The following is a 15,121-nucleotide window of genomic DNA, read 5'->3' on the forward strand; positions in this document are numbered from 1 at the left end:
CTCTTTGTTATTTTGACTCCTTTTGTGAATGTGTTTTTGTTTTTTTTTTCTGTGTGCATAATAGTTCTGTTTTTTTCTAGTTCAATCTGAATCAAGTGACAGAGAAATAATGTGTATGCTCATTAAAACCCCACAAAAATAACAAAGTTAAAGGTGGCCTAAGACTGTATTTGTACACTGGACAAGAAAGTTTTATTACTGCCCCCCCCCATTGTCACATTTAGTTCTCTGTCTTATTTAATGCAAAATTCATTCATTATCTGAACCCACTTTATCCTCACTAGGCTCACAGGGGTCACTTGGAGCCTATCCCAGCTACTTAAGGGCGAAGGCAAGTCTCCAATTCATCACAGGGCTGACATATAGAGACAAACAATCACTCTCACACCTATGGGAAAATTAGATTTACCAATTAACCTATCAGTGCGTGTCTTTGGATGGTGGGAGGAAGCCGGAGTACCCGGAGAGAACCCATGCAGACACAGGGAGAACATGCAAACTCCACACAGAAAGGTCCCACCCCCCGTCAACTGGTGTTGGAATCGAACCCAGGACCTTTTTGCTGTGAGGCACGAGTGCTAACCACTGCACCACCGTGTCACCCTTAATGCAAAATAAATAGAATAAACGACACAGGGCACAGTCATGAAATTGGTTCAGAAAAAGAAAGTTATTATTTAAGGCACACCTTAAAAATTTGCAACTCCATCACATTTGAATACAATAAACACACAGTGACAACTGAAGGACAAAATACCCTTAATGAAATTCACAGATGACGGACCGGTCTGTTCCCAGACTCAACCATTTCTAAATGGACTTTTTCATTAAATTTAAATAACCTGTGTCAAATCTGTTACTAATTATTTTCTCCTGACAATTTCTGAAAAGAGTACTATCTGGTATGCCTAAAATATACAAATTAAGATAACCATTAGCAATGTAATTTCCCTCCAGGACGTTCAACTATCTAACATCTTACAACTTATAAAGGAAACCACCTTTGGATCAGAAAAATTACATCAGTGACAACAATAATAGTAACAACAACAACAGTAGCAACACAAAGGTAAGTTAAAACATTGTATCAATTTGCAATAGAAGTGTTGAGAGTGTTGAATTGAATACAGTGAAATAGGTTTTAAATTGAATTACAAGTGCTATAGAATGGACAGGATTATATTTCAGATAGATACGATTAGGGTCAGTGATGAGGCTTCAGTAGAAATCACATGAAAAACACTCAGGTGTTCACTACAATTACCTAAATGTATAGTTTGAAGGGGACTACCTACGTGTGCCGTATCTAAGATATAAGGCATCCATATACAAATCAGCTGTTTATTTAGTAACAAGTTGTTGAAACATGATTTCAGGTGAATCTACATGTTATTCATAAGAAATATTCATTGGCTGATATTTATGTTATTTCCCTTGTTTCCCTTGTTGTTTTCTTGGTAACAAATTTAAACCAGAAAGAAGGCAAAAGTAAACACATTTATGTATTTTCTCCACAATATTAAGCTGGTGCTACATTACTGCTTAATAACATTTGCACAAATCTATCGTTGCAAAGGTTAATTGCAATGTTCTAAAGCAATTTTAAAAATAAAACAAATAAAAAAAACCAAACCAAAGATAATCAGACTCATCTGGTGGCACATACAGTATGTAATTAGTTGTATCCAGCACAAAAGAGGACATACAGTTATTGGACTAAACCAAGAGTTTAATGCAGACAGTGACTGTAAAATTAATCTTATCTAGGATTCGATTTAATATCTGTCCCTAAAGCCTTCCCTAAGGGAGAAAATATTCACTCACAGCTTTAGATTTTTTTTCCTCTGTGCACAGTACACAGTGCACACAGTAAATGCTACAGTTGATGAAGAAGCATGTGCAAAGCAAGGTTCATTGCAGAACAAATAACATCTACCATCTCGTCTCTACATTTCCATAGTTCTAAACCTTTAATGGTAGGCCTGTCACTGAGGCAAAGGTTTAAACAAGTTTTCAACCTGTGTTAAATGCATCTCAAACTACTGCACTGACTCAACATTAACTTAAAGCATAAGCAGCCGAGGGAAACTTGCACGGTTTTTTGCCTACATCTTCAGCTGAAGGAACAGGGACATTCTACCCCATGATGCAGTCCTATTGCCTTTTTGCTAGCTTAAGCAGTGAAGCTAAGCATAATGAGCTCTACAACCATTTATCTGCTGCTTTTATATAGTGTGCCATTGACACTCAAACCTACAGTTCATCTATATATTTAATGCTAGTAGAGGGATCTGTGGTTGCATTCTTAAAAACAAAGGCCTCATTTTTCCTTAACCTCTCTTTATATGTTCTTCACTCTCAATGCCATGCTTAAATCTAGTGTCATCCATAATGTATGCTGCCATTCCAACTCCTTATACCAAAAAATGCCTTGTTGACATTAAAATTTCCTTTTGACTAAGAAAGCAGCAGCAAAAGATTTTAGTTCCCAGCCATATTTGACCCCATCAGACTTAACTTCCAGTCACTGCTGAGCTGGAGTGGTGTTGTCCTCTTTTTTGTCAGGGGAATGACTTCTTTTCATGTTTGCAAACAGTCCAAAAGTGAGGCCAAACAGACTTTAGAGCACCAGAATGATGTATGGACGTAGGATGTGAGGAATTCTTTACCAAGGGTCATTCTTCAGGAGACAGGAAAGAGAAAAGCCTGACTCTGGCTTGGCTGCTGCTCCAGGAGTCCATTTCTCTTTTTGCTGTTTTGGAACTTTTGATAATGTGGTCTCTGCGGGTGAGCGATGATGCACACGTGCATACGGTGCTGCCTTGGTGTTTGTACAGACACAGCAATAGTGAGGGAACATTAAAGATCAGATCTCAGTGCTTGTGCTGATAGAACAATAGGTGTCTGGGTGCAGATTGCTGATCTGTGAGCAGGTACAGTTGATAAGGGTGGTTATAGGGATGTTGGGTATTTAGCCTATCCTGACACGTAGGCAGCCGGCTCAACATTGTTGTTCTGTCCATCTTCTATTGCTTTGTTCTTCTCACTCATGGACAGCTCTGAGGACTCAGAGTCTACAGCTGCTTTCTTTGATCTGTGGAGTAAAGACAGGTCTATTAATATTGAGCAATTTCAGCATTAAGTGAAGCAGAAGAGAGAAAATAAAACAGTCTTTGATTTGCATAGACTTGGTGACTTGCTTTTGAAAATATAGCACTGACCATTTGATTGTACCTGCACTAAGTCAATATGATGGTAGATAACTACAGAGGTGTCCAAAGTATTCACCTTCATTCCTCAGGTTGAAGTATAGATACTAGGGTTTAAATAGACTTCTGTAGAAGCTGAAGTATCTACTCAAGCTTTTTACTCAAGTAAAAGTATAAAAGTACTGGTTTCAAAACTACTTAAAGTATAAAAGTAAATGTAAGGGGAAAAAATGCCATTAGGACAAAAGCTTAGGTGGCACCACAGGGGCCTGTAGTGCACTACCTCACCTCCCCAAAAAACATTTTTCTAAAGGCCATAATGACTACAACATTATATTAAAACATTAATGTTGAAACATTTGGGATGCACTAGGCTACCTGTTTCAGCTGTATATATGTCCACTGAAAATGAACGTTATGCATTTTAGTCCGATGCAAATGTATTAAAGACCCATATATGTGTACTACTGAGCATGAACATGTGTTTCACAGAGCTGAAGATATGATGACTGGTTGAATGTAAGTATCGGAATGGTGCAAAACATCAGGTGTGATGGATCACATACAAACCAATAGGCTGTCAGAATGGTATAGGTGTATACTTCATCAAATTCACACTATCTGGATGGCACGATTGATCAGGATAGTTTTATTTTTATTTGAACGATGACAAGCAGGATTGAAAACAAGCCGAAATGAAATAGGAGTAACGAGGCTATTTTTAAATTATAAGGAGTAGAAAGTACAGATAATTGCATGAAAATGTAAGGAATTGAAGTAAAAGACATTCAGACATTTCAGTCTCCTGCCCTCTGGAAGGAGATACAGATCCCTAGGGAGCCGGACAAACAGACTGAAGAACACCTTTTATCCATGGGCTGTCCGGCTCCTAAATGCATAACCTCCCCTCCTCCTGGGCATGTGCAATAGGAACAATAGCAGTTTTTAAATGTGCAATAGGAATAATAGTAGTTTTTATATATTTATTCTTCTTTTAACTGTATTTATTGTCTTTTATGCCTTTTTATATGTTTACACTTCTTTTTTGCACTGTGGGTGGGAAGTACCACACCAATTTCATTGCTTGCTTTTTGCACAATGACAATAAAGGCTATTCTATTCTATTCTATTCTATTCTATTCTATTCTATTCTATTCTAAAAAGTCGGCTGAAAAATAATTACTCCAGTAAAGTATAGATAACGAAAATTTCTAATTAAGTATGGTAATGAAGTATTTGTACTTCGTTACTTGACACTGATAACTACAATTAACAGTCTTTTTCTGCTCATTTTGTACAACTAGTATAATATAAGCCTAACAGTAGTTTACATACAGCTAATAATGAAGAGGGGACATTTATTGGGATTGAGAACTGCAACACAGATAAAACCTGCAATTCTTTATGCCATTAACGCCTTTTTAAACAAAAATTCAGGACAGAATTCATAGCTTCAATATACAAATCCTATTACTGAACCACACAAAGGATTGTAAATTTGTGAAATGTGATAAGTTTTTTTTATTTATTCATTTTTTTTATTTTGTCCAGTGTACTGTTATTTAAACAGCATTATCATGTACTTACAGTATATGTAGTCAACAAGCTGCATTTGCTCTTATTCAGACACCTACAATGTATGTGAAACATGTCTTTTCACCACAATATGCTGCATTGTTTTCCTTTCACACCCTCCTACAACCTTTAAAGGACATTCTTTTCCATTTTTGGCCTTATAGCAACATTAATGAAGATTCATAAAAATTCAACACTCAATATATTAAAATTAAAAAAAAAAAAAAAAAAAAAAGATTCTAGTTGTCATGGTATCTCAGTGTTGGGTTATTTATCTGTTAGCACAAGAATGCCAAAACTACTGTTCAGGTTTTCAAGAAACTTGTTGTAACTTGTTGGAGCATGGACCAAGGATGAACTCATTACATTTTGGAGCAGATCCGTTAGCAGTAGCAGACCCTGCAACACTGCGAGATTGCATGTTTGATTGAATTACAGGACTGTGGATGAGATATCCATGTGGATCCACTCAAATGTGATGTGCATGACTGTTTCAAGCCCTACTTAGCCTCATTTAGCTTCAGAAATGTGTGTAGTTGTTTTTGGATAATCCTGCAGTCAGACAAACATAACATTAGAGGACTGTTAGTCCTTGGTAGAGGTGTGTGCTGTATTGAATGCCCTTCTATTTCACAATGTGGTTATTATTGAGGACTATGCAGGACATTTCTTACTTTTCTCTGTTGAAGACAATGAAGTCTCTCTGGACATTGTCCAAACGTTGCTGCAGCTGACCATTCTGGAGGACAGACAAACACAGAAAAATAACTGAGAAAGGCAACAAATCATAATAGGTACTGGTCATGACATGTGCATAATCAGATAAATGAATCAGCAGGTCACAAATGATCTTCTAGAGGAAATGGACCAAACTTTAGAGGACACTTATTCTCTGACGTCTATATTTACTCCTTCCTCTCATAAAATTTTGCACCAATTAATCATGTGAGAACATCCTCCTCCATCACACCAGGCTGTCCTTACTCTCCTGTAGTGCCAGTACAAGTAGACAGGTGCTTTCTCACTCTCCCAAAGAGGCAGCATTGAGACAGATTATAGAGATAAATCATCATCATGACACAGCACTGTCTGTGTGTTAAAGCATGTGTGATCTAGTTTACTCTGAGACAATGTGAAGCTATAAATGACTGTGACATGGTTACAGCTAAATGGACCACTGTTGCATAGGATACGCCAAATGTTCCTACTTTAGTTGAATTTTGTCGAACTTCTAAGACTTGAAAATGAAAGGGCACGTAGTCCTTTCTCAAGAGAAGCAACATGCATAAATCCATACACACACAATCACATGCTGCTTCCCCCCACCCCTCCAGTCACACTGGTCTTCAAAAGTCACTGCTGTGGCTTCAGGGAGCCTCTTCTGCAGAGAAATGGCTGACTCCCTACCCAGAGCTGTCAGTCACACAGCCCAGCAGAGGCCCTGTACAGGTGCTGCCACAGTGGGAGGGCAGCCAATGGCAGACCAAAGGCCGTCAACTGAATTAGGGCAGGAAGACAAGAGGAAAAAACAGGAGACAGGGAGGGCTGTTAGTGTGCATTGGTGGGACGAGTGATAGAGGAACAGAAGGTATGACGTATGGCATTGTCTTCATTTTGCATGTGCATTAGAGACAGTTAAGAGACTGGGTTTGTGAGTACCCTTCATCTTAATTACAGCCAAAGAAATCAGTTTAGTAGCTTGTTTCTGACAAGGGGTGAAAACCACAGCCTGATATCGAGGCCTGTGTCTAAGTATCGTCAAGTGTATTACATTCTAATGCTGAACTTAATCAGTTTTCCAGGAGTTACAGTCTTGTTTGCTGTTTTTGGACGCTCAAATAAGTGTGCTAGTGGTCCCTTGATTACTGTTGCATTGGCAACATTTTAGAGCCAATAGAAGACTGTGTCTGCCATTTGGCCGTTGATTGACAGATGTGATTGACAACTCGCTTGCTGAGATTGCAGAGTTAATTTTTTAATTTTTCTTGATGGACATCTCTACTGTAGTTGTGGTTGTGAAGTTACACCAACAAGACCAACATAGGATTTTTTGCACAAATGTTTCAAATGATGTTTACATTAATCAAATGCAATAAGGCAGCAGTTAGCATGACTATATTAGCTAATGTTAGCATGAATTCATTTTTTCATTACATGATCTGTCAGCCACTGCAACTGTGTGAGAAAGTTTAATAACTTATGCATTCAAACAACATATAAAGTGCACATTAATGACACAAATGTATGTGCAAATAGCCAGAAAGTAGCTGAAAGGACTATGTGGTGCTAAAGTTAGCATTAGTTTGGTCACAGGCAGTGGATGTGAATTGACAGGTTAATTAGTCAATCCAGATCATCAGTAGGTGTGAATGGGAGAGTGAATAGTTGTTTGGCTGTAAATTTCAGTCCTGAGATCAACTGGCATCACGCCCAGGGTGTACTCCACCTTCACACAAAGTTAGCCAGGATAGGCTCAGGTAACCCTGCGACCATCAGGAGTGGGTCACAAAATGAATGGATTGATAGTTTGGTCAGTGGGTTCAATTACTAGTCAATTATATTTTGACTAAAAATGCAAGATTTCAATCTTCAGGTGTAACAACATCGAAGCCTTGGAGTCTTCGAAGGGAGACCAGAGACTCTAACGTGTGACTGGAGTCCTATGGGACATGTGGCTCAGTTCCTCAAATAACAATTATTTTATGAAAACTTTTGATGATCTTCAACATTTTTCCATTGACTGGCCAATTACAATGCTGCTTGATAAGGTCTAACTACATAATCATATTATGAAGTGATATTTTGTGGTGTTGCAACAGGCCCAGTTATGGGATGTCTACAGACTGTCATGTCATGCCAGAACATGAAGCTTGGACCGATCAGCCACTGGTTAGTCCCTTTAAATCAACAGCAAAATGGTTTGATTGGAATCTTTCATCTTTGTTAGCAGTAGCATCAGTTTGGTTAGATTCACCTATGTACTCTTGCTCCGCCCTCTGGTCAAAATAAGGTCAATTAAGGTGTTAAAAATCCAAGATGGTGATGACCAACAACGGTCCAAAAATCATTCTATGGTGCCATGACATGCTAGTCTTTACACAGTCATCATTTCCACACAGCGCCCTCAGTGGTATCGCAAAGACTTGGGGCCTGATTTACTCAGATTGCAATATCGGGCACAAATTTGCTTGCTCGTGCTAAAAATGTGCATGCTATTGATTTGTGGGTCATGGGTGACCAACTAAGATTGCGTGCACAAATGACAGCAGGGGCAAAGTCTTGGAGACCGCCCTATTTAAATGAGGATTTTGCATGCGCTACTGGTCGTTGTCATGGAGACTTGACTGCACACATTTTCTCACGTGCAAACCTTTAGTAAATGAGGCCCTTGGTGTTGTACCACAGAATCCAATCAGTTCATTGAATTATTATACTACACAGTGGATGTGTATTTGTTACAGAGGGGATGTGTATTTATGTACAAAACTAAGGAGAAAGTAGCAAAAGCTGAAAATGTCTAGCTGGTGAGAACTACTACACAACTGGACAATAAGTGACAGGGGAAGCAGTGTGTTTTTGGTGCAGACTGTAGGAAGGACAAAAGAACAACAGACGGAGACAGAGGAGACTACCATTACACATCCTGTCAAACATCACTGACAGATGTGGAGCATAAAAAATGTGACAGATGCAATATTTAAGATGATGAAGAGGCTCGCTTTTGCTGTCATAATGACATATGCTTCGATATAAAGGCACAATGAAAACTCCTACTCTGAATCTAAGGCCTTTTTATAATAAACCTTTAGTCTTCAGTTTATTTACAGCAATGATCTTGCTCAGTTGCTGCTGAACACAAGCCTCAGCACCGAACTAGCAAATGTTTACAGTCACGTCACATACCCCGGCTACTGGCTTTGCCAAGTTTTTGTCATCGTGCTAAGCAGTGCAATGACGAAAAGTCCAAACAGGTCCTCCTTCGATTGTACACCAAGCTTTACTTACTTTACCTCCTCAACATTTTGAACTTGTAGAATGGGGGGTCTCAAACTTTTTCAGCTTGAGACCCAAAAGATAAATGCGGTGTCTTCCCAGAGACCCAAACGTATACATCATGAATTGCCATATAATCAACATTTATAAAGTACTGAACAAAGCACAGCAAACCATGAGCACTATTAAGGGCCAGATCTACTAAAGGTTTGTGTGTATTAAAACGTGCGTAAACTCATTGCACACGCAAAAAAATAGGACCAATGGCCCTGTAGCTTACCGGCCAAATTAAAAGCTTTGGGAAATGTATCCAGTTGCCATTTATTATCACCCAGCTATGTGTATTTATTATATGACAGAAATAGCCCATGTTTTGGTCATATTCCAATCAGATCTGTAAAAAATTCAAATTCCAACTTGATATCATTAATACTTACTGATTTATTGGATCAATCCACTTCCTATCTCTTATAATGGGAACATTTTTCAAAGTGGCACCAAATCCAGAATCAGATCTGGATCTAAATAATTTCAATACCTTGTGTTTACATCATCATAAAGAAGCTGTATACCAAGTTTGAAGTCAATCAGAACTGTAGTTTGGGAGAAAAAGACGATTGAAATGTTTTCCCCATAAGAGCCCATGTTAAATTTTCTTTAAGTTCCCAGATCCAGAAGAAGATCCTGATCAGCATGTGGACATTGTGTTTTGGTCATCTCCCCATCAGGGCTGGACTGGAGAAATGTACACTGGATATCATTTATATTTACTGAGTTATTGCATTGATCCACTTCCTATCTCTTATAATGGGGAAATTTTTTAAAGGCGCACCAAATCCAGAATCAGATCCGGATCCAAACAATTTCACTAACTTTTGTTGACATCGTCATAAAGAAGTTGTATACCAAATTTGAAGTCAATTGGAATTGTAGTTTTGGAGAAGAAGATGATTGAAATTTTTATAACGGATGACAGATGACGACAGACCGCTGGACGCCGCATGACGACAATAGCTTACGGCCTGTCGGCCGGTAAGCTAAAATTGTACAAACTGATTTACTAACAGTGCGATATAAGGGTTGCCTCTTTCAAAGGTGCAAAATAGTGTGTCTGCATCCAGTTAGTATGTTTGCTGCAATGAATATACAATATGAGGCGTTTTGTGCATATACTGGGAGGAGAAAATGTAAATATATTAATTTAGCACATGCAAAGTGATTTATCAAACCTGAAAGCAATTTTGCTCATAGAAACTTCATCTATTTTTACCACATCTCAAAAGGAGGTGCAAAAGGGTTGGATGTGTAATTGCGCACACATGGAAGTGGTTATTGTTGCAAAAAGGAGACATCGAAAGGATGAAACAAGACCCACAGAACGCATTTTTCCCCATCGTGTGAACTTTTTTGGATTGACAGAAGAAAAAATAATTGAGACCCCCCACACACACACACACCACACACACACACACACACACACACACACACACACACACACACACACACACACACTTTACAGGACTGTTTTCCACTTGATCTGACAATTGTGATTTAAAATATGGCATTAGGCTACAGTGTGACAAAATTATGTGCGCCTGACAGTCAATCCAACACTCCCACGGCACCCCCACCTCTAAAATGAAAAATAAATGAAGGAGTCATGCAATACGTTCTATGACCAACTCCTCCAATGTTACATTTCCTTGCATCTGGATCATTCAGTGCTGACATAACCCAGATCAGTTTTTACAGCGAATTATCTTTAGTAGCACATGCAAAATCCTCACTTAAACAGGGCGGTCTGCAAGACTTTGCACCTGTTGTAATTTGCACTAGGAATCTTAGTAAATCACCCGCAAACCACGGATCAACCCCACACGCAAAATTCTAGATTGCGCACACAAATTAGCACACGCAAATTGGGATCTTAGTGGATCCAGCCCTGAGTGTCTAAAATACTGTTTAAGCGCCTAGTTTGTTAGGATCAGCGCGTTGCTTTGTGCTCAGCCGTGTCCATCTCTTAAATGGGGTTGTGTTAACAGTCTGTCATCTTCTGAACCGCTTTATCCTCGAGAGGGTTGTGGGGTGCTGGGGCCTATCCCAACTACCTATGAGCAAAGGCTGGGTACACCCTGGACATGTCACCAGTTTATCACTGGGTTGACATACAGAGACCAACAACCAATCACTCTCACATTCACATTTGTGGGTAATTTAAGGCGGCCATACACTGTGCGATTTTAGAGACGATTTCTCACTAATGCGACTATTTCTGGGATCGGGCCAGATGTGCCTCTAATCGGGTGTCGTGCTTCGTGCAGTGTACATGGAGTAAGGAGAAGCGATTAACACCTCACGACCACCTCACAACCAGCAATCGTGTGTTCGCAAGGAAAACGGAGCTGTTTGAAATCCTGCTCGCTCCTCGTGAGGGTATCACACTGTCAAAGCAGTGCCACGAACCGATGTGCCTCAAATTCTCACACTGTGCATGCGCGAATACATTAATAGCCAGCTACTGTAAGCTAATTCTAAGCTTACACTAGGTGGCTATTGGCCTAGTGCAGTTTAGCTGTTGCAGCTTACCTCTAGTTCCCGCTGTAGGACTGACAGCCCATACTGTCCACGTCTGCACAACCAATTCCTGCACCAAACACGTCGTCATCTTTTCTTCTTTTTTGATTCCCCGCAGATAATGGCACATATTGCCAAAGCGGCTCGTTGGTTTTTGTTTAGCACTACCATTTCATGACTCACACCAATACACAATTGTCTATGCACTTCCAGATTCCTTGGTATTTTAACGTTATATTTCCAGATACAACACTGGAACATGTGGTGCGTCCTCTGATGTATGGTCCTACAGTGTGAGCAGTCAGGTCGCATACAAGCATCAGTCCGAACAGTGTGAGAACATGGATCGTGAGTCTGACTTTACAATTGATTCGCACAGTTTGAGATGGAGCTGCATGCAACGATCGAAATACTCGCACAGTGTATGGCCGCCTTTAGATTGACCAGTTCGTGCATGTTTTTGAATGGTGGGAGGAAGCCGGAGTACCAGGAGAGAACCCACAGAAACTCCTCACAGAAAAACCACTGGTATTGGAGTCAAACCCAGGACCTTCTTGCTGTGAGGTGACAGTTCTATCTACTGCACCACCACGCCAACATATTTTATCAATTTTTTTACCTTCTGCTGGACTGGACTGCACAGATGAAATTTTGACAACCAAGAAACGATGTGAAGATGTGAAACACCTAATAAAAGTCATATTCTGTCAGGTGAATCTACAAAGTCAGTAATCTAAAAGACTAACATTAGCCTGTGCCAAAATCTGTTTACTTGTCATTTGCTTAAGAAGTAACTTTACTTATCAACTTCATTTTCTTCCTCTACTCTTTATCATATGGCAGGTGGTGGAATGACAACTCAGTATGTTGGATAGAACTCAGCGCCACCGTAATACAGCAGACTGAATACAGAGGAATGAGCTGAAGTGGACCTGTAGATGGGACAGGACATCAAGGCTTAACAAGTTGATTTGGTACAAACATTTACCCTCCAATGTGGCAGAAAACATTCCAAGGTTTATTTGGCAAATGGAAAATCTACCTGCACTGGGCACTTTGTGAATATCAAATAATTCAGACTTTTGACATCCTCTGGCCTTGGAAATATACTTCCATGCAACTGTATCACCAAGATGTACATACAGTAAGGGAAGAAGCAGGTCAACACACAATGTCTCAGTTGTAATTGACCTCTGATGCCAAAAATGATCTTCTGTCTAGACTGTATAAAAGCTCACTTTTGCTTCCAACCCATGCCTTGTTGGGTTCAAGTCTACATTATACTATTCCCCTCTTTCTCACTCTTCATCTTCAGATAGTCTTGGTTTCCTATTCTCACCTTCACAAGAAATGTTGCTTTTGCTTGATTTAATGGTGCATAAATTGTTTGGTCCATCCGTTACACAGATCTGATCTGACTCTCTGGAATTGGCATCAGTGCGAGTCTCTGGCCTTGCTTGCAGACAGTGAACAAAAATAATGCTTCAGCCAGTGGACACTCACCACTTGTTTCAGTCTATCTCCATCTTTCTCTTTATGTGATGCTTTTAAAAAGACAATTCAGGATCTAAATTGGTCCAACTGATAGATGAAACTTTCCATTTAATGAGACAAACCAGCTGGGAGTGCACTGTTGGACGGAAGCCCACCAGGGACATTTCTCAACGTCCTTGTCTTGGCTGACTTTTTAAAGCTGGGACTTCCCACTGCTGCTGCTGCTGATGATTTTCTTTATGTACTGATAAAATTGAAATTTTGTGACATATTGCCAATTGAGGTAATTTCAACAGCCCCTCATTCACACATAAAAGCTGCAGAACAAAAAAATACTGTCATCGGCATGCAGAAATCAGATACTATTCAATCTTGAAAATTATCCCTCTTTTTAATAAAATGGTATATGATTATGTATGATTAAAATGGTATATGGCTTCTTCTGGACACTGTATTTTGATGATGTGTCACTCAAATCATCCAGGCTGTCTGGATCAATAGCAAAGCAATGAAGAGAGCTGCAGCTGACTTTTGTGGCTAATGGATATTGTCAACATCATTTTTACAGCATCAGCAGTCGTCATATTTACCCTTTTATTATGATAGTAACATGGACGAATCATGACACAATCCATTAGTTTCTGAACTGCCATTAAGCCAGAAGTAACCATATTTGGATAAAAGTGTCAGAACTACAGGAGTCTAAGGGGTCAATGGTGAGCTGATGCTAAGCGCTAACTTACTGACTTGGTAAAACTGAAAACTTAACCTGGCATTGTACAACAAATTTACATAATTAAATAGTAACTGTGTTTTTAGTGGAACCTGCTGTCTCAGCTCTATAGTCAAGCTGTCTGGGAGAAATATGTTTTATTAAACAAACCTATTCTCTGAAAGACTGAGCCAGCTGGTGAGTGAGCTGTCATACAGACCTGTCAATCAAAGCCTGACACAGCAGACATCAAGCTTCTAATACACCTGAGATCTGATCACTATAGAAAAAAGTGCTTTTGTTGCAATTAAAGGCGCAAACAGACTACTTGATGCACACCAGATGTTAAGATACACCTGTTATCAAGATGTGGAGGGGATACACCCACTCCCTGCCCACCCTACACTTTCATGTGATGTAATCTGTAAATGCAGAAACCTGAGCTGATTTGGGATCAGCAACAAATGTTGATCTGATTGAGTTTGTGTTGATACTAAATGAACTGGACATTATATTTTCTCTGAAAGAAGAACAAATGACTGTACCCAAAGCCTTTGTTGATAAGAAGCATGTCCTTGTTGCATTTCTGTCAGGATTTGGTACATTTAATTTACCAAGTGGCCCAACTGTCACACATTTCTTACTGCGGTGGGTTGTAATTCTGTCCAATTGTGTCCAGAAACATTCTGGTCTGTGCCTGCTGATAACGCCCCTTGGACATTGGAAATGAACTGAGAGGCTCCAGACTAATTTTCATTTGAGAATTGGCCTGCAGATGCCAGGCCAGCTGGCAACCACCAGCACTGTTTAACTGGAAAACCTAAAACTTCAGATTGGTCCTCATTTCCTTTAATTGTACTTACAGGGAGGTTTTTAGACTGTTTTGAAAGTTCCCAGCAGACACATACAATAACCTCTATGGACATTTTCTCACTTTATCCTAAAAATACACATTTTACAAGTATAACCTAGTATTATCTCAGTCAGGTTTCAATGTATTTCTAACATTTAGTAAATCATAAATTAGAATGGCCTCTCTAAAAAGGAAAAAGATGTTTCAGTGTGTGTGTACGTGTGTGTTGGGGGTGTGCCAATTTATTTTGTTCTCACAGCTAGAGTCCAATTTTCTGCTGTATATTATCAGAGATTTAATTGAGCTAATTGGATGCCACATTATAAGCGTAGCAGCTACAGGGAGGCAGAAGGAGAGAGTGAAAAATGAATGAGGAAGAAGATGTACGCTATATGGGGGAAGTCAGACTAATGTGTAGACAGCATAATGGAGAGGTCTAAGGACTTGGGAAGAATAAAAAAAGCTGGGAACGAGATGAGGGGAGTTATGCAAAAAGAATACAGAGCAGCCTAAGGGTAATGAGTAAAAGGCAGGCTGGGATAGGCATTAGGGCAGCGAGCTTTCTTCATTCAATATTGATCTGTTCTGCTTCAGACAAGCTGGATATCTCCCTCTTTCCATCTCTCACATAAACACACATATAGACACACAAACACACACTCTTTTTTTTATAGTCTCTCTCTTACACGCATCCATCACAACTGGCCCTGC

At 39.5% G+C, this 15,121-nt stretch overlaps 1 protein-coding gene across 1 annotated transcript in view; it reads right to left on the reverse strand.

Moving 5' to 3' along the window:
• Positions 1-651: 651 nt before the first annotated feature.
• stk32a (serine/threonine kinase 32A) overlaps positions 652-15,121 on the reverse strand; it is a 173,921-nt gene continuing 159,451 nt past the window's right edge. Inside the window, exons 12-13 of the mRNA XM_030154308.1 lie at positions 5,459-5,523; positions 652-3,094 (exon numbers count right to left, since the gene is read on the reverse strand). Coding sequence (XP_030010168.1) covers positions 2,977-3,094; positions 5,459-5,523 — 183 coding nt within the window. The 3' untranslated portion in view covers positions 652-2,976. The remainder of the gene's footprint in view (positions 3,095-5,458; positions 5,524-15,121) is intronic.

The sequence above is a fragment of the Sphaeramia orbicularis genome, chromosome 14 (genome assembly GCF_902148855.1).
Source record: "Sphaeramia orbicularis chromosome 14, fSphaOr1.1, whole genome shotgun sequence".
NCBI lineage: Eukaryota > Metazoa > Chordata > Actinopteri > Kurtiformes > Apogonidae > Sphaeramia > Sphaeramia orbicularis.